General features: G+C 44.2%; 2 protein-coding genes across 4 annotated transcripts in view; both read left to right on the forward strand.

Annotated features, from left to right (window-relative positions):
* Positions 1 to 6,543, forward strand: part of LOC134060425 (oxysterol-binding protein 2-like) — a 15,987-nt gene extending 9,444 nt beyond the window's left edge. For both annotated transcript variants that reach the window (XM_062517145.1, XM_062517146.1), the window contains 8 exons: positions 1 to 115; positions 402 to 647; positions 1,172 to 1,292; positions 1,960 to 2,063; positions 3,031 to 3,126; positions 3,941 to 4,122; positions 4,582 to 4,802; positions 5,121 to 6,543. The exon at positions 1 to 115 is cut by the window's left edge and continues 17 nt beyond it. In XM_062517145.1, coding sequence (XP_062373129.1) covers positions 1 to 115; positions 402 to 647; positions 1,172 to 1,292; positions 1,960 to 2,063; positions 3,031 to 3,126; positions 3,941 to 4,122; positions 4,582 to 4,802; positions 5,121 to 5,263 — 1,228 coding nt within the window. In that variant the 3' untranslated portion in view covers positions 5,264 to 6,543. The remainder of the gene's footprint in view (positions 116 to 401; positions 648 to 1,171; positions 1,293 to 1,959; positions 2,064 to 3,030; positions 3,127 to 3,940; positions 4,123 to 4,581; positions 4,803 to 5,120) is intronic.
* Positions 6,544 to 8,773: 2,230 nt separating this feature from the next.
* slc35e4 (solute carrier family 35 member E4) lies at positions 8,774 to 16,200 on the forward strand. Of its 2 annotated transcripts, XM_062516666.1 has the most exons (3): positions 8,774 to 8,893; positions 10,147 to 10,751; positions 12,561 to 16,200. In XM_062516666.1, exons 2-3 carry the CDS (start codon positions 10,166 to 10,168, stop codon positions 13,214 to 13,216), a joined length of 1,242 nt encoding a protein of 413 aa, XP_062372650.1. In that variant the 5' UTR covers positions 8,774 to 8,893; positions 10,147 to 10,165; the 3' UTR covers positions 13,217 to 16,200. The 2 variants fall into 2 exon arrangements, with proteins under 2 accessions (XP_062372650.1, XP_062372649.1); XM_062516665.1 differs by lacking the exon at positions 8,774 to 8,893 and having other exon boundaries at positions 9,846 to 10,751.
* The last annotated feature ends 2,708 nt before the right edge of the window (positions 16,201 to 18,908 follow it).

The following is an 18,908-nucleotide window of genomic DNA, read 5'->3' on the forward strand; positions in this document are numbered from 1 at the left end:
TCAGCTGCGCAGAGTCCGACGGACCCGTATCCCTGACAAGCCCAACTACTCCCTCAACCTATGGAGCATCATGAAGAACTGCATCGGCAAGGAGCTGTCCAAAATCCCCATGCCCGTAAGCATTCTGTGCTCTTTCTCTCTCTCTCTCTCTCTCTCTCTCTCTCTCTCTCTCTCTCTCTCTCTCTCTCTCTCTGTGTGTGTGTGAATGTGAAAATGTGTGAGTCTCTCATCTGCCACAAGAATGTCAGGTCTGCAATACATTTTTAATACACGCTATATGTCTAAGATACAGTTCAATATAGGAACGTTTTTTTCCAGTCTGTCCAGTAAATGTGCCCACAACAAAGTATGGTAAGGTATGTCTTTGTTTCAGACGGTATTGTACCCTTTCTGCTGTCCAGGTGAACTTCAACGAGCCCCTGTCCATGCTCCAGCGCCTGACGGAGGACCTGGAGTACTCGGAGCTGCTGGACCGGGCCGCCCACTGCTCCACGTCCCTGGAGCAGATGTGCCTGGTGGCGGCCTTCTCCGTCTCCTCCTACTCCACCACCGTGCACCGCACCGGCAAGCCCTTCAACCCGCTGCTGGGGGAGACCTACGAGCTGGACCGCCTGGACGACTGCGGCTACCGCTCCCTCTGCGAGCAGGTCAGAGAGTACGCGCGTCCAGGTGGAGGGGAAAAAACGCACATGCTACGTCGTATGCATAACACAACTACACAAGCATGGATGGTCATATACATCTGAAGACATATGCTCTCCCGTGTGCACACAAATTATACAAACGAACGCTCTCCTCTCACACAGAAACATAGTGATGAGAAACAGAAACATTTTTTTGTGTGTACTATATCTTCATGATTTATTACTTATCATGTGTTAGTGTTGTAAAGGAAGTTATCTCAAGGTCTTGTCATGGATGAATGGTGATGTGTGTGTGTGCGTGCGTGCGTGCGTGCGTGCGTGCGTGCGTGCGTGCGTGCGTGCGTGCGTGCGTGCGCGCGCGCGTGTGTGCGTGTGCGTGATGTTGATGACATTGTGCTGGTGGGCTCTTCTGCAGGTCAGCCAAATGAAGTGTGTGTGTGTGTGTGTGTATGTGTGTATGTGTGTGTGTGTGTGTGTGAGTGATGCTGGTGCTGGTGATGACCTTGTGCTGATGGGCTCCTCTGCAGGTCAGCCACCACCCCCCGGCGGCGGCCCATCACGTGATATCCCAGCGGGGCTGGACCCTGTGGCAGGACATCACCATCGACAGCAAGTTCCGTGGGAAATACATCTCTGTCATGCCACGAGGTCAGTCTTTTAATGGATATGGAGATCATCAAATAATGTTATTTATGATGTTCAGATAGAACTGATGTTTTAATGTTGGTTGCCAATGTATATGATGAGTTTGATCTATGTATTTTTGTCATATGTGACTTATTGGAATGTTTAGGAAAACGAGAGACGATTAGGAAAAACAAGATATTTTTAGATGAAGATTGCACCTTGATGCTTGATGTCTGTAACGCCCACATATCAGCTTGATTGGGAGCTGATTAGATTGATGTCAGGTGTACTGTATGAATTAGGCCTGACTGTTTTCTATAAGACTAAGAGTTGAATCTGTCTTTGTATGCGATCTGAAGAAGGCCATAGGCCGAAACGTTACTGCTTTATTGAAAAAACTGACTTAAAACTTGGAGTATTCGGCATCTCTCTCTAGTTGCCTGCACCTCAACTTTGGTGTGCGTTTGCACCTCTCCTTCCCAGTCTTTTAATGGAGTCATTTAGCTGATATATATGGTGGCTATTCTGTGGATATATATCCTGGTGCACTTTGATGCCAAAATGCTGTAACTGTGCTTTGAGTGCACTTTAAGACAAGTACTGTACATTGTGGGTCCTGTATTCAGTAGAGACAGTGTGTTTTAGAGCTTTCATTAGTTGTGCTCTCTGTTCGTCTGCCTGACTCCAGGCTATATCCATCTGCAGTTCCACTCCACTGGTAACCACTATGTCTGGGGCAAGGTCACCTCCACAGTGCACAACATCATCGTGGGGAAGCTTTGGATCGACCAAGTAAGCCTTTTTTCCCAGAATGTGCATGTGCTTCCATATGTGTGTGTGTGTGTGTGTGTGTGTTAGAGAGACTGTTTGGCGCATGTGCAAGAGAGCATGGGTTGGCAGCATTGTATGTGTGTGTAGTTGCATGCGCATGTAGAATGTTCTGTCAATATATGGGTCTTGATTCACTTCGCCGCCATCTGTCTACAGCGATTGCTTTTCACACAGCTCCCCCTTGTGGTCTGTTTGAGCTCATGCTGCTTTGTTGATGAGCTCATGCTGTTAGTGATGAGCTTTCTCATGGGCCCAGTATGCAGTATTTCAACCAACCCTCCCTTTCTTCTCAGTTGTATGTACATGCAGCCCTTCAACCTCCTCTCTTACATATAAATATATACATTTTTATTAATCATGCTTAATTATGTTATAAGTATTTTTAGGAAGGGCACCAGCTACAATTGTGTTAAGTGTTGTGCACTGCTTACCGTGAAATTTGACATACTGTATAACAGTGATAAAAAGTACATGCAGCTCTTCAACCTCCTCCTTACTTCTCAGTCGTATCCTTGTCGAAATATTATATATCATTGTTTATTAATCATGCTTAATTATATTATAAGCATTTTAAGAACTACTACAATTGTGCTAAGTGTTGTGCACTGCTTACCGTGGAATTTGACATATAACAGTAACATAAAGAGGAAAGCAATTGTATCTTCAACCACAAGCAAATATTTTATTTTATTTTGTGGTAAATTTTTATTAACACATAAATATGTTCTATTCATTACAGTTGAATTACTGACAATTCCCTTTGGTTCTTAAGTTAATGAGTTAAAAGCTGAGCTGTAGTAGAGCTGTACTGAACTGCTGCTTAACCGTGTGAAGGTTGTTTCCAAATCACATGGAAACTGAGACAGTCTCTCAGTTGCTGATTTTTCTTCTCAGTTTTTTAATGACTTTTAATGTCTTTGGTTTTCAGTCTGGAGACATTGAAATTGTCAATCGTCGGACGAAGGACACTTGCCACCTGAAGTTCTCCCCCTACAGTTATTTCTCCCGGGATTCCCCTCGTAAGGTGTGTGTGTGTGTGTGTGTGTGTGTGTGAGAGAGAGAGAGAAAGAGAGAGAAAGAAAGAGAGAGCAGTGGTCAAATTTAAATGAAATTAAATGAAAAAATGATATTGAAAAACATATGAGTATACCTTCACACCATCGGATGGCAGCACTGCATCAAGTAGCACAACACTAACCTGTTACAGACATTTGACACCAGAACATTTAGGTTAAATAACAGTCTGACAGTGCAGCCCCCTCAGATAATAACACAGCAAGTGCTAAAGAATGTAGATCTACCTGCTCAGCCAGCAGTATGCATTCCTAACGTGACAGAGATCCCCGAACTTCTCATTTCCTCACAGGCCCAAATCAGCTACAGTGGTTGTGTCTGCTATGCAAGCGTGTGTGTACATGTGCATTTGTCTCCTGGTTAAGATATCCACCTCTAACTGCCAAGCTCTGACTAACAAAGGCATCCTCTCACTTGGCATTCAATACTGAGAATAACCCTGGGGAGATGAGTGGAGCGAGTTGTGGAGACAGCATCGTAGCATTAGGGGATTGTGGTAGCGTAGTGGGGAAGGAGCCGACACGAAGCAGTCTGAAAAGTTACCGCCACCGCTGTTCCCTTGAGCAAGGCACTTATAACCCTGCGCTGCTCCTGGGAGTCTGGCCCTGCCATTAATTGACATCTGTAAGTCACTTTGGATAAAAGTGTCACACAAAAAAAGTGGCACATAAAAAAGGATAAAGATAGAGATAGTTGTTATGACATTAGTGTGACTTTTGTCTTCTCTCTCTCTCTCTCTCTCTCTCCTCCTTCCTGTCTTTCAGGTGACGGGGGTCGTGATGGACAGTGAGGACTCGGCCCACTACATCCTGTCCGGCACGTGGGACGATAAGATGGAATGTGCCAAGATAGTGGACAGCAGCGGCTGTGGCGGCCCTGACGTGCGGCAGAAGACCGTCTACCAGACCCTCCCTGCCAAACTACTGTGGAAGAAATACCCACTGCCGTAAGCAGGAATCCAATGTAGTTCTCATTAATGCTAATGGAGGACATTAAGTCTACAGATAATCATGGCGGATGATTGAAAAACGCTGGCATTTATTGCTGGCGTCCATTGATTGTATTACATTATGTAACACACTCTATCCTCTACACTCTATCCCTGACCCTTCATATTCCAGCACGCTTTTCTCGTTTACATTACGATCTACACTCTATCCCTGACCCTTCATATGACTCTCCGTTTGTCTCGTTTACGTTGCGCTCTAAACTCTATCGCCGACCCTTTCCAGTACGCCACGCTTTTTCTCGTTTACATTACGATCTACACTCTATCGCTGACCCTTCATATCACTCTCTACTTGTCTTGTTAACATTAAACTCTACATTCTATTGCTGACCCTTCATATTATTTTCTGCTTGTCTTGTTAGCATTACACTCAACACGCTATTGCTCTTTTTGCAGAGATAACGCGGAGAACATGCACTACTTCTCCTCGCTGGCGCTGACTCTGAACGAGCCCGAGGACGCCGTGGCCCCGACGGACAGCCGGCTGCGCCCCGACCAGCGCCTGATGGAGGCGGGGCTCTGGGACGAGGCCAACGCCCACAAGCAGCGTCTGGAGGAGTCTCAGAGGCTGGACCGACGCAAGAGGGAGGCGCAGACTGCCATCGCGCTGGAGGAAGGTGAGGAGGGAGGGAGGTGAGGAGGGTGAGGAGGGAGGGAGGGAGGAAACTTTAAAACGTGTTGAAACTTTAGACATACAGAATCAGCCAGGAAGGTAATTGCATAATTTCAGTCCATATGCATATAAAGTTATCTATCTATTTATCTATCTATCTATCTATCTATCGATCTATCTGTCTGTATCTATATCTATCTATCTTCATCTATTCATCCATCTATCTATTCATCCATCCATCCATCCATAAGCAGAGCCCACTCAGATCCCAGTCAAGGTCCTCCATGTTGTCTGATTGGCCGTCCTGCTCTTGTGTCCTTAGGCCGAGACATCGACAGCTACCAGCCCCTGTGGTTTGAGAAGAGGTCAGACCTTGACAACGGGGACAGCAGCTATGTGTACCGTGGAGGCTACTGGGAGGCCAAAGAGAGCCAGGACTGGAGCCTGTGCCCCAAGATCTTTTAGTGGGTAGCCCGTACGTGCAGAGAGTGGTCACGGAGTTGCTCGGACAGCAAGGCCACAGAGAGCTGATCCTGGGCCTGTGTGGGCGCACTCGACATGACACACAAGTGGCCGTAACAAAACAAAACAAAACAAAACACATTTCAAAACATCTGAGAACAGACTTCTGTGTTCTTGTTTTTTTTTCTCTTTCATGAGCTCTGTCTGTACAAAGAAAAAGCTCTGTCTTGAGATCAGTCTGTACAAACACAAAGTGTGTGTGGTGTGGTGTGGTGAGGTGAGGTGAGGCGTGGCGTGGTATAGAGTGTGTGTGTGTGCGCATGTGCACGGGCGTGCGCATGCATGCATGTGTGCGTGTGTGTGTGTGTATGCTGTTTTTTTTTTCTTTTGTGTGCGTGTGTCAAAAAAATATTGCATGAAAATAAGTTGTAGACGCCAGCCGCGAGCACTTTACTTAAACACTGAAATCACTGGAACCGCAACACAGTACAGGCGGCACACACGCACAGCCTGAAGCCGTTGATTGAGAGTCTAGAATGGGTGAGTGCCTAAACCTGCCGACAGAGAGCCTGGAGTATCAGCGCTGCTCAGATTCTAGCTCTCATATCAGCGTTAAAGACATCCTCATATCCTGTTTGATATAAGAATGTTTTCATATCATATGCAATTGTGCAATTTTTCTGCCTGCAACAACATTTGCATTAGTATATTATCATCTGTGTTGCTGCAACACATATGAACTGTTTTGGGTGAAGTAACACAGCTGGAAAAAATAACTCACACTGTGATTCAGCATCTGCAGTTATTTTCATTTATAACACTTCATGTGAATTATTAAATGACGTCTGACATGTAAAGAATTACGTTTGATTAAGTCTGAACCCTAGGCTTCAGAAAATAAAGTGTTTAATATGTAGTTTATCTAGGTGAATTAATTTGATCTAGATCTGTAAGAAAAAAACATAATTCCTGTGTTTGAGAAACATACAATCAATGACATTTCTGTAAATGTAAATTATGAAAACCAATTGTGTACTGGAGTGTGTGTGATCACTTGTTGCATTGAAGCAGAAGAATTTATCCCCAGTTTCTCAAGACTATTGTAGCATAAAAATCACCAAAATCCTCCAATTTGAGAAATAGCAGGCTATTCATAATAATGGTAAGAGAGATTCTTTGAGCTGCACCACTCTTGAGGAACTTTACTCTGTAGTTACTGCATGTTTCTCTGGAAACACTTGCCTTGGGGAATCATCAGTAAATTATCACATGCTTTACACATACAGATGCCTTCAGTTTGTTGTCTCATGTTTTTGCCATGAACACTATCAAGTGACCAACGTCCTTGTAGAATTTTCAGTGCAGACACTTTTGCACTATCCACTGTCTTTGCTAGCAATGTTCAGACAGTGTTACATGTAAATGGATGGAATATTCTATCAACAACTCATAAACCCCATAATTGCAATATTGTCTAGTTCTGATTGAGGTCAATAGTCATGTAAAGGTAGTCTTTCACTCTCGGATGTACAGTATGATGCAGACACAAGAGTTGCATTCACCACACAGTTTGACTTAAAATGTGGAGTCGGGTGGTTTTCTTGGCCAACAAGAAAACAAATAGGATACACCCTGACAATCCTTGTTAGTAATATTACAGTGCATTTCTGTAATATTCAAGTAAAGGTTTCTACATTTACAAAATGAAAGAGAAACTACCTGTCCAAACCATCATGTAGCACTGGAAGCCTATTGCAATGCAAATAGTGTAATGCAAACTGCACACATTTGCATGGCAAACTACAGACAGGTCACAAAGTTCAAACAAATACAACATCTGTAGGCCTAAGTCAATTTACATAGGCTTGTGTGCACTCGCTGTCTGTAGCCTGGTAGAGGCGGGTATACACAGAGGAAACCTAACAGTTATTAATAATTATGTTAAATCAGTCAGCACTAGGCATATGTATTACTTTACACCCATAAGTTCATTTAAAAACACAAACATTTTAGCATGCTGTCTATGGCTGGTGTACGTGGGTGAGAATACCGGTGATAAGAAATGACAGTAGGCCTGTGTTTCTACTTGTGGGCCAGGCTTAATCGTGGTCCGGTGCACAGCATGCTGAACACCCTGTCCTGTATCAGTGCTACCACAGGGAACACTGTGTTCACATGCTCACTTGTTCTGTTTACTTGAGACATATCGAAGCGAAGAGCTGGCAGTTACTGACGAGGTATTTCATATGTTTGCTTGAAGTGTAGTCTGAACCTGATAAAGCAACCCATTTTCACATTTTACAAATGTAAAATATAACTATTTGGGGCGCTTGTGAAAAGTCCATTGGCCTTTGAAGATGTCATTACTCATGTCCCACAGACCCACTCAGAAACTGGCACGAGCGTCCAGGACGCCTCTCGAAACTGGTGCAGTAATCATATAGCTAGAAAATGTACATCTCAGCCTACAACAGCGACTTAACGCACTGATTTGAAGTAGGCATGTTGCTGATCCCTATCTTTTTTGAAGCACTGCAGAACAAGTGGTTTTGCCTTCTGTAGGCTACACTTCTGAATAATCTTTATGTATTTTAGGCTGCATGCCCTGCTGACTACAAGACTATAAAGAACACTTGGTTTACTATTGACGATACCCAAATTAGCCCTGCGTAATGACGTTGGTCATCTAGCTACTGACCAAATTCATGGATGCCTCAACATTTTCCAATGGAAAATTAGAAGAAAAAATACGTATTTAAGGAGGAAAGACTTTGGATTTCCACTTTGACACATAACTTAAAGCATTGGAGCCTGTTTAAAATATTGTTGTCGGTGATCTACATTTAATCGGAAAAGCAATAAATATCAATCAGCTTTTTACCACTTTAAAACATGGCCAAACAAGTCAAGTGAAGATTTAGAAAAATACATTCATGCATTTATCTCTGGCAGGGGTGATATTGCATTGTTTTTCTAAGGCCTTCCTCAGACTTACAGCAGCTATTAGCGCTAGACCGCTTGTTTATAAACGGGACCCAACTACCTGTCAGACATGTTTCAGCAGTAGCCTTGTCCTACACACCCAGGTCAAAAGAGAAATAATGTTGGCAGACTTGGCACAAAGGCAATTGCCATAATCACCTTAGGCTATTTGTTAGGAGCCAGATTGTCCTTAAAACCCCTTCCGTGGTTGAAGCCACACCTAGACCATTAAAAAAACATATATTATTATTATTATTAGGGCTATTATTGATGTATTTTTACTTTTTACTTTTAACTGGATGTTTGTGGATTAGGCCTAAGCTCATCCACACAGAGAGAACGATTTTTCACGAGCGGACAAAAATGCGGGGTTATTATAGCATTACTTTCTTTCCCAACAATATTATCTGTCCGATATTTTCATTGAGAACGCACAAGAATACCTGTGAACTTTGCCCTCGTAGCTGACCTACGTTGTCATATGGTGGTCAGTCGGTGATGATGGGCTTCACAGGATGTGTTCGCGGTGACGTAGACTACGCATAGCACAGCTGATCTGGCAACAATTGAGATTGCGAAGGCAGTGGAGACAACGACAAAGGCTGATGAATGCACGTGAAGGTGTCCCTAACACAGAAGAGCATTAGAGAGGTAATGTCGCGGTAAAAAAAATGACATGGCGAATAGTGTTGTATGTTTATTTTCTGTACTTTGCTGAGGGGTGTATTTTTGTCTTGTGGCGCTGTCAATTGACTGTCTGGTTGAACACCGACCGGTGTCTGTTTTCATGGGGTTGCAGTCTGGGTTTGTGTCCCGATTTAGGCAGCCGATCGTTTCTCGTGACCTCTGAAAGAAAACAGCTTAGGCGCTATTTACTGACTGCTAACATACAGAGAAACACGAGTTGGGTTGTAGGAAAGTACCAAGTTCACCGGGCCCGTTCTTGTAGTATTAGCCAGCTAATGGTGCGCTAGCTCCCTGGCAGGCAGGCAGGGTAAAGTAACGTTATTCCCTGCGTCAGAACTTGTGGCTGAATAATAGCGATACAGACCGACAAGCTTCAAATCCTTTAAGTGTGAGTACTAGCAGACCCTAAACTTTACTATTAAGACACATATTTTCTTCGATGATGATCGTTTTCTATCTGTCTTTGTTTGTGTTGTGTTGTGTAATCACTATGGGACTCGACGATGAATCGCTACGATATGCAATAATCCTTTGAATTGTGTTGTTTGGCTACAGCTAACTAGCTGTGCTAGCCTGCCTGCAAAGTAGGAATCACGAGCCCAAACATGAAGCCTTTATTAAAGACGATAGAGCGCTGTACGGCCCGGGTTCCGTCTATTTCAGGCGACGTCATTGAAAACAAGTGTATTTCCTACCGTTACAGTACTAGGGCAGTGGTTACAGCCTGCATGCCTATATCCATAGGCGTGACTGTTTTAAACCGAGTACATTTGAGAATGTTGGTCAACAATATTGAACTGAACCAATCACAAGAGAAGTCGTGGAGCAAGTGGGAAAGACCAGTAATTTTCCTGGTATCCAGTCGTCATTGCGCGCCTGCCCAGACAAATGCTGGTGGGAACAAGTTATAAAACAGCGCCTTATGCTGCACACACACACACGTGTCTTCTGCTACAGGGAGGGAAAACATAGCAACAGCTAGACTCAAAACAGGAAGAGTGGTCTCCCTGAGAGCACTTGACTCACTCACGAACTTTGTTGAGATTGAAACGATGTTATTAACTTTAGAGAGTCATTAGTGGACGGCAAGTTACAAGTAACACTAGGAAATCAGAACGACCGACAGCTGCCTTTTGTTTTGACCATTACGTCATCGATCTGTCCGAAATGAATGTACTGTTTTTGCGATACGAACTCAGGATGTGTTTACCTTACAGACGCAAAGATGCAAAGAACATGATCAGGACTGATGGCCTCTCTAAAAGTGAGGCGACTCGGCGGGACAATGGGACGACACCACCCCAGATGCTGCACCTTTTATCCGCTGTCTTCGTGTGGCTTGTGACGGGCACGACCATATCCAGCCTAAACAAATGGATATTTGCCGTGTACAACTTCAGGTATCCTCTGCTTCTGTCAGCGCTGCATATGCTCACAGCGATAGTGGTGGACTACGGACTGATCAAGCTGCAAGTCATCCGTCACCGAGGAGTCGGTGAGCAGGACTTGACAGCCAGCGCCAAGTTCAAGGTGTTCCTTCTGAGTTTGACTTTTTGTGCAAGCATCGCGTTTGGGAACGTGGGGCTCAACTATGTCCAGTTGTCTTTCGCACAGATGATCTATACCACCACACCAATTTTCACGTTGGCCATATCTACTCTCATCCTCGGAAAACAACACCACATGCTAAAGTACACCGCTATGATGCCAATCTGCCTCGGAGCCTCTTTCAGCATTATGGGCGAGGTCCAGTTCGACCAGACGGGCTGCCTTTTCGTTGTCGCCGCCACAATGCTACGAGGTGTTAAGACCATTCAACAAAGTGAGTATAAATTCATTAGCTAACATTTCCCTATGATGCAGAGAGTTGTACGCCTTGGGTCCACATTAGTGATATTGTAAACACACCATGATGTAATCCAGTCATCATGAAAACATTGTTAAAGGTACTCGTTGTAACAGAAGGATTTGCTCTCCCTCTGGGCTTTTTTTTGGAATGTGAACATTTAGGTCGAGGAGGACATACAAACGTCTTATTCTCTAAATAAAGTGCTTTTTTTTTTTAATCAAAAGTGTTCTTTCATCATCCCTAAAGTGACATCAGAAACTAATTTTGACTTCTCGCGTCGTTCATACTTTCCAATTGTTGCCGTGACTTCCCACATTGCGGTAGGCGTATCCATAGTTAGAACACTTCGGTGAGAGCCGTGAGTCATCCCTACAGCTGTCTTGTTGAGCAAACAGCAGTGCTTGCCTACCATTTGTTTATTTTCCAGGCTCATTCATTCACCACTCTCTTGCCTTTACTCCCTACTGCAAAGAACTAACAGATCGATACATCATAAGGAGGCTGTTTAAAAGTTGTTTTGTTTTCGTCTTGCTCCCAAGAATGAGTGTCAGCTGGACTTTATTATCTTAAATGGCATCCTCACCAAGATAATTTGGCTGAGGTTTGGAGCCTGAGGGAGAGAGAACACTTGATTGAATAAGTGGTTTATTATTGAAGGCAAATATAGTGCTTCCCGGAAGTCTTCATCAGTTATATTGCTTATGTTTTCTTATCTAAAAACATGTATTTGGCTGAATCTAGAACATGTATTTGGCTGAATATCATGTTTGGCTGATATCAAACTCCACACAAGCTACTTAATCTTTTCCTGCCCTCTTATTGAATGGTAAGAGCTAACTGGCAATTAGTGTGTCAGCATAAGACTAGCCCATTAAGGTGAAAAGCAGCTAATCTGAGAACTGGTGAAATCTGCCCCTCTGTGTGCCTGGTCTATTAATTAGGGGAGATTATGAGCTAAATTTAAACTTGATGAATTTCTGCCTATGATTTAGCCTACATAGTGAAAGCCCTCTTACATACCAGCTGTATAAGTAACCTTATGAAATGCGTAGGCTACTGTACTCCTGAGGATATTTGCCTCATTCGTTCCCCATTAGTTACATAATGAAGATGTTTTCTAGTGACGTGTGTGTGTGTGTGTGTGTGTGTGTAATGTAGTGCAATGTAGTGCAGTGCAAAGTACATCACATTAAGTTTAAATTTGGCGTATTCTCCAAACTTAAATCCCTTTCCATACCTATGCAGTAGTCATTTAGTGCAGCCATTGAAATATAGCCTAGTTATTACAGCCATATGTTTTTCAACCTTTTCCAACCTCCCTGTTCACGTTCATTTTCGGTGAGTTGTTCATAGAGTGTCTTCAGGTTTGGTTTTCTCATGTGACTTGACTCATTTGCACCCTTGTTCCTCCCTCAGTGCCAGACAGAAATACTCATCTAGGTCGGTCCCAATAGTGTCGTGTGTCGCAGATCTATTTTTGATCACTCCCGGAATCATTAAGAGCGGCGGTGTTGTTTACTTTCTGCGTCACACTCTGGCATGGCACGTGTCGAATCCTGACGGTGCTCTCGTTCACTCATCCTATGATTTACGCTTTATGCTTATAGAAATGATCTACTTCATATGTCGACTTCAAGCAGGCTCAAGGCAGTTATACATTAATAGCTGACGACCTCAACCTTACGAACCTTTTTTCTCTCATCTGGCATGACTTTGCTGTTCATGCTTTGCTTATCTGTTTAATTCGTTTGTTTTATTTGTGATTCCCCCCCCCCCCTCCAGGCATCCTACTCCAGGAGGAGAAGATCAACTCGGTCTTCCTCCTCTACCTCATGTCCATCCCCAGCTTCTGCATCCTGTTCGTGGCCGCCCTGGCGCTGGAGAACTGGGCCGTGCTGGAGTCGCCCTTCAGCTACGACCGGCACCTGTGGCTCTTCATCCTGCTCAGCTGCCTGGGCTCGGTGCTGTACAACCTGGCCAGCTGCTGCGTGATCACGCTCACCTCGGCCGTCACGCTGCACATCCTGGGCAACCTGAACGTGGTGGGCAACCTGCTGCTCTCGCAGCTGCTCTTCGACAGCCAGCTGTCGGCCCTCAGCTGCGCCGGCGCCGCGCTCACGCTCTCCGGCATGCTCATCTACCAGAACTCCGAGTTCATCGCCGGCTACCTGGACGCGCGCCGCGCCCGGCGGGCCCAGGAGAGCCGGGCGGACGGGGACGGGGAGACGACGGACAGGGACGCGGCGGTCGCTCCGCTGCTGGACTGCTGCTCGAGGGCGCAGGACGAGGACTCCAGCCTGCTGACGGAGAGCCAGTCCGGGGAGGAGTCGGCGTCGGCAGCGGAAGAGGAGACGCCCGTCTTGGATGGAACGCCAGAGGAGGAGAGGCATGAGGTGAAAGAGGAGACTTTAGACAGCCACAAGGACAAGCTGGACTGAGGCGGTCAGCAGCAGAGTGAGTGATGGCGAAAGACACCGTGTGGACTGCTCACAGTAGGTGGAGCACATGCTGACGCAGGTGGGCAGCATGAGCCTCCGAGGTGAGGAGCGCTTCCATGCCTCGGAAAACGGACGGACAGACACGCAGCGTTCAGAACTCTCCGCATCAGTCCCCTCTCTCCCTCTTTTTTTTTTTTTTTTAAAGTTTCTCCTTCCTGCCCTCCCCTTACCTCCTCACTGTGCCAACTTTTTATTTATTTTATTATCGTCCTCTGTGAGGGGAGATGAGGTCAGTCCTGAGAGGCACTGAGATTGATGCTCACTGGCAGATAGAGATGCCTTTTTGCAAAAGTGTCCACTGTAGAGTAGAGGTGCACCCCCCCCCCCCCCCCCCCTCCCCCAGCCTGCTCACTTTCTCAAAGAGGGGCTGCAGAAGCCAGAGCTCCAGGTGTGGCCAGATGTGGTGAGCTCATATCACTCTTTGTCCTCCTCATACCACTGTGAAAATTGGCTGAAGCAAGCATGCACTCCTTTTTGTTAGTCTTTTTGTTTTTAAGGGGGGGGGGGGGCATTGCCTGGTAACCTTTTCGCATGCACCACATGGGCAGAAGCGAGAATGTTGATGCACTTTTTCAGTACAAAGAAAACTTGCAAAATGGCACAATATTGTTTACCAAGAAAGAGGAACTTTCTGAGACAACAGGAAATGGGTCTGGTCTTCACACTCCTCAGCTGTAATCTTGGGCCCTTTGCTCGTGTGTGAAATGATCTGAGAACAGGCGAGATGGTTTACATCCCTGATGGCAGTCATGATGTTTTCACTGACTCATCCGTCCTCTTCCTGTGATCAGATCAGTTCTCACTGGGCTTACAGGGGCCGCGGATGTAAAGCACAGGTGGGCATATCGGCTTTCAAAGGGCTCTCGTGTGCCAGGCAGGTGTGCCAAGGTCGCCTTTGGGCAGGAGAAGATTAGTCTGACTGTCTGTCAGTCTGCCTTTTCTTGGCCAAAGTCACCTTCACCACACACTGGCTCATCAGGAATAGACATGCCAAGCCATTGTGTATAATTAGAGGTACTGTTCCAACCAAACCTCCCTATACTACTGGGGAGGTTAACTTGAGGCAGCTTACTGTATGGGAGGCCATGTGTCATATGAGCATGCGGTTGTTTTATTACTCTTTTTGTTTTTTTTATTTATTTTTTTGGTCTTGATTTTGTTTACAGTTGGAGACGTGTTCCTCATTACGTGGTTTGACGCACACATCATGCTTGCCGATGTTTGGTATGCATTATTATTCTTTTTTTTTATGACTGTGGATAGCCAGCAGGTACGAGCATCCTTTGATGTGAACAACCATCAAACTTCGAAAAAAAGAGGGGTCAATGTTTCTCCTCTAACAGGCCAGCCATGTTTATCCTTCCTGTCCCATCATCCTATCCTGTTCCACCTGTGGTTGCTCTCAGTGAACTTCCCAACCCCTGAAGAAACCTTCACCAGCCCTTTGTGTTTGAGTGCCGAGTGGCATTGGAACGTGACCTGATGAGCACTGAATGGTTTTCTGTTGGCGTTCTGTCGGCAGGCTTTTATTAATAGTTCTCAGTCTCGCATGGGTCTCGCTCCATTTTCAAACTGAGTCTTCCCTGTGGAGATGTCTAGAATGAGGCTCACGCCAGCGTCCCTCAGAGGAGACATCCAACACCATCCTGCTTCATGCCTTACGTCTCATGGCCTAGATGGGTGCTGATTGTCATTGAGAAAAAAAAATGTTTTACTTCTTTTAAATTATTTATTGTTATTGAGAGTTTTATCTGACCTCGAAAAAGACAGTATTATTAGTAGTCACTCCAATTTTTTGGTGTGTGGAAATTTGTACTTTTTGGAAATTTTTTGACTGGGAGGAAATAGTGTCTCTGTAAGGGTTCTTGCACTGCGGCTCCGTTGAGGTTAGTCTGTGCTGAACGTATGCTGTGGCGCCACCTGCTGGGTGGAATGAGCACTTTGGTCCTTTAAAGGCCCTCACGTAAATCAAGCAGTGTATTTAGAAAACATTTTGAAGAATTCATGTCAGACATTTTAGAGAAGGCGGTTCAAGATGGAGGTACTCGAGGTGCTGTCCAGCACATTCAAGGAGTACATTTTGATCCTTGCAATCATTCCTAGCCTTTTTGTTCATGATGTAAGCATGAGGGGAGATGGTTACCATTAATGGCAATCAGAAAAATACATCTTCCCTTACTGCTATGGTAATAAACCTGAAATCATCACAATAATTCATTTGCCCATTTTATGCTCAGTGCCTATTAGTCGTATAAGACAAAACATGTGCATACAAAAACAATGTGCATAATCTTAGACGAAATATGCACGGCTGTGCACCAAGTCTTGGATGTATTTCTTTTTTTCCTTTTTTTTAAAAACTATTCTGCCACCTTGTCAGCGGTCGGTCTGGTCCTAATACCATCCAATGAGATCCAAATACCATGCTAGACTAGCCTACGTATATTTTTGAAAAGAATGTTGAAAAACAGGTTTTCTTTGTGTTTTGAAGGAGGACCAAATTTGTCACATGTTAAAGATTGAAAACCGGATTTTGCACATTAAAATATAAATAGTGTCAGATTTGTACACATACTAAGCAGATCGTACAAAATAATCAGCCTCTTTTCCTCATCTGCTCCATATTTTCTGTATTTTTTTTTTTTTTTTTTTTTTTTTTAAATTTTAAAAAGTGTCTTTTGATAACGGGGATTGCATTATTTGCGTTTCTGTAATAAGTGACATAACACAATTCTTAGACCGTATATCTACTCCATCCTGTACAGAACACAGAACAAGATCACAATGTTTTACTTTCTTTACGCTCTGCTGACATCTAGCTAGTCTTGTGTTCTTGTGCTGAGGGGAGGTGGCGGAAATAACTGTTCCACGTGTCAGTGCAGCGGTCAGAGCGTTTAGAGGCGCCCCCCCCCCCCCCCCCCCCCCCCCCCAAACCCCTGTGCTTTCTCAGGTCAGAGCAGTTGTCACCCAAGTCCCTCCAGTCTTCACACGTGCCAATAGGGTTTCCTAGTCAAGAAAACTCTATTTTGTCCTGTGATCGGGGGATGTATGGCAAATACAGGGTTTAGTGACAAACCTGGAGAAGTTCTCCCTGAAAAAGTTGTTCCTAGTAGAAGAATCCTTTGGCTCCATTCATTCAGCCAAAAGGCACTTCTTCTAGGACGATGACCACTTACCATGTGTGAACTTACCCAAGTGTGTACTTCATACCTTGTATTTAGATTACCACCCTTTTAAGATCACAATCACTGTTCACATTAGCCGCCTGTCTTTGTTCACAAGCACAGTATTGTGGCTTTTGCATGGATAAGCAGCAATAGCTAGGCAGGGTAGGCACTTCAGAACGGATGCCGCATCCGCAACACTGTATACGCACTTACCTTTTTGGTGGGGTGATCACTGTCAGTTAAAATTCATATACCTCAATTTGTGAACACAGCATTTTGGTCACGCTGTTGTTGTTGTTGTTGTTTTTTTTCTAGTTGATTAAGCCATCAAGGCAAATCATAATAAACTAGAATGGGTTGCAGCACAAAATTGCACTGACGAATTTCAGACTATACCGCCTGATTGGAAAAAAAGGCTCCTGTGTATATGAGATGTCTGATGTCAGTCAAATGTTAGATGTAAATAATTTTATTATATTTATGTATTTTGCAATCATGAAAAGCTGGCTAAATATACTGGTTCAAGAACCCTTCATCTGTCTGGTGTTTTTGTGTTTGCAGTTACATCCAACACACATGCTTCCTCAAGCCACTTTTTATTGCATTTTCTTGTCTTTGAAGGTCTTACAGGTTTGACATAAAATCTACAGATTCTAGCTCTGTTTTTGTCATTTGCGCAAAGACTTAAGTTGCATTATTCTTTCTAACTCCAACCTCACCCTCCCACTAATATCATCAGAAGAAATTAGACATTTAAAGCGTTGACTCAAAAGCAGCCAAAACAATTCAATTGATCTCAGTTGTATTATCTGAGTACGACTGACTAAAGAAGCCTTACAGCATACCTTTTGTTGGCCTGAACTACTTGAAATGTTGACATGTACTCAGTAAATAAGTAATATATTTGCATTACTTTAGCTGAAGCTGCTAAAAATATATATACATTTAGAATTGATTATTCACTAAGATTGGGCCAGTACACTGTGTGTATCCCTAAATAATTTATTGAGTTCTTTGTGAGACTACTATATTGGCAAAAGTATTGGGTCACCTGCCTCGACTTGCATACGATCTTAAGTGACATTCCATTCTTAATCCATAGGGTTTAATATGACGCCGGTCCACTCTTTGAAGCTGTAACAGCTTCAACTGTTCTGGGAAGGTGTGTTCATGGGAATTTTCAACCATTCTTCCAGAAGCACATTTGTGAGGCCATACACTGATGTTGGACGAGAAAACTGGCACTCAGTAACCGCACTTATTCATCCCAAAGGTGTTCTGTTGGTTGAGATTCAGGACTCAGGCCAGTCAAGTTCATCCACACCAAACTCTATCATGGTGCACATGTCATGTTGGAACAGGAAGGGGCCATCCCTGAGCTGGGCTTGGCCCCGTAGTTCCAGTGAAAGGAACTCAGAATGATTCAGAATTAACCAAGAATGTTTTGACAATTCCATGCTCTCAACTTTGTGGGAACAGTTTGGGGATGGACACTTCCTGTTCCAACATAACTGCACCATCGCACAAAGCAAGGTCTACAAAGACATGGATAACAGAGTTTGATGTGGATGAACTTTACTGGCCTACACAACAGAACACCTTTGGGATGAAAGAGTGGAAACCGAGAGCCAGTCTCCTTGTCCAACATCAGTGTATGGCCTGACAAATACACTTCTTGCAGAATAGTCAAAAAAATCCATAAAGACACTCCTAAACCTTGTGGAAAGCCTTCCCCGAAGAGTTGAAGCTGTTGCAGCTGCAAAGGATGGACCAACGTCATATTCAACCCTATGGATTAGGAATGGAATGTCACTTAAGTTCATATGCGAGTCAAGGCAAGTGACCCGATACTTTTGGCAATATAGTGTATATTGATGATGATCTCAGTCTTGCCATCTCTACCTTTAATCTATGATTCCAAAGAAGTCATGACTTATGCAATGAAGAGCTAGACCACACCACAAGACCTCTATACATAAATCTGTAAATTAGCCACTGACCACTGCCACATCTAACCCTGCCTGAAATGGCCCTTACTTGGGACAGTAAAGTTCATTACGTGTTAACAGCAAATTAAATTGAAATGGTTTACTGAGCGCTGACTGAGTCTCTCACTGTGCTGTCCTGACGCTTATTGAGCGTCCAGTCATGCGACATGGGGTATGTCAAGTGAGGTAAAATATAAACCTGCTCTGCCCATGTTCTGCCATTAGGAATGATTTGAATAGGGAACATGAAGAAGTGCAGATGCCTGGTGGGGTAAAAAATAGCGTCTGTTCGTTTTTCTCTTCCAAATGTGGAGCTTTGTTGCCTGATGCCTGCCTGCATCGGCTTTGAGGGATCTCCTGTCATGTCTTTTGCAGATGGATGGTTTTAGGCAAGTCGTTTCTCCTCCCAAGTCTTTCAGTTCACTCAAATTCACCCATATAAGCACACACATTCTGTTGTATATCCAAGGCATTCTG

Source organism: Sardina pilchardus, chromosome 16 (assembly GCF_963854185.1).
Source record: "Sardina pilchardus chromosome 16, fSarPil1.1, whole genome shotgun sequence".
Classification (NCBI taxonomy): domain Eukaryota; kingdom Metazoa; phylum Chordata; class Actinopteri; order Clupeiformes; family Clupeidae; genus Sardina; species Sardina pilchardus.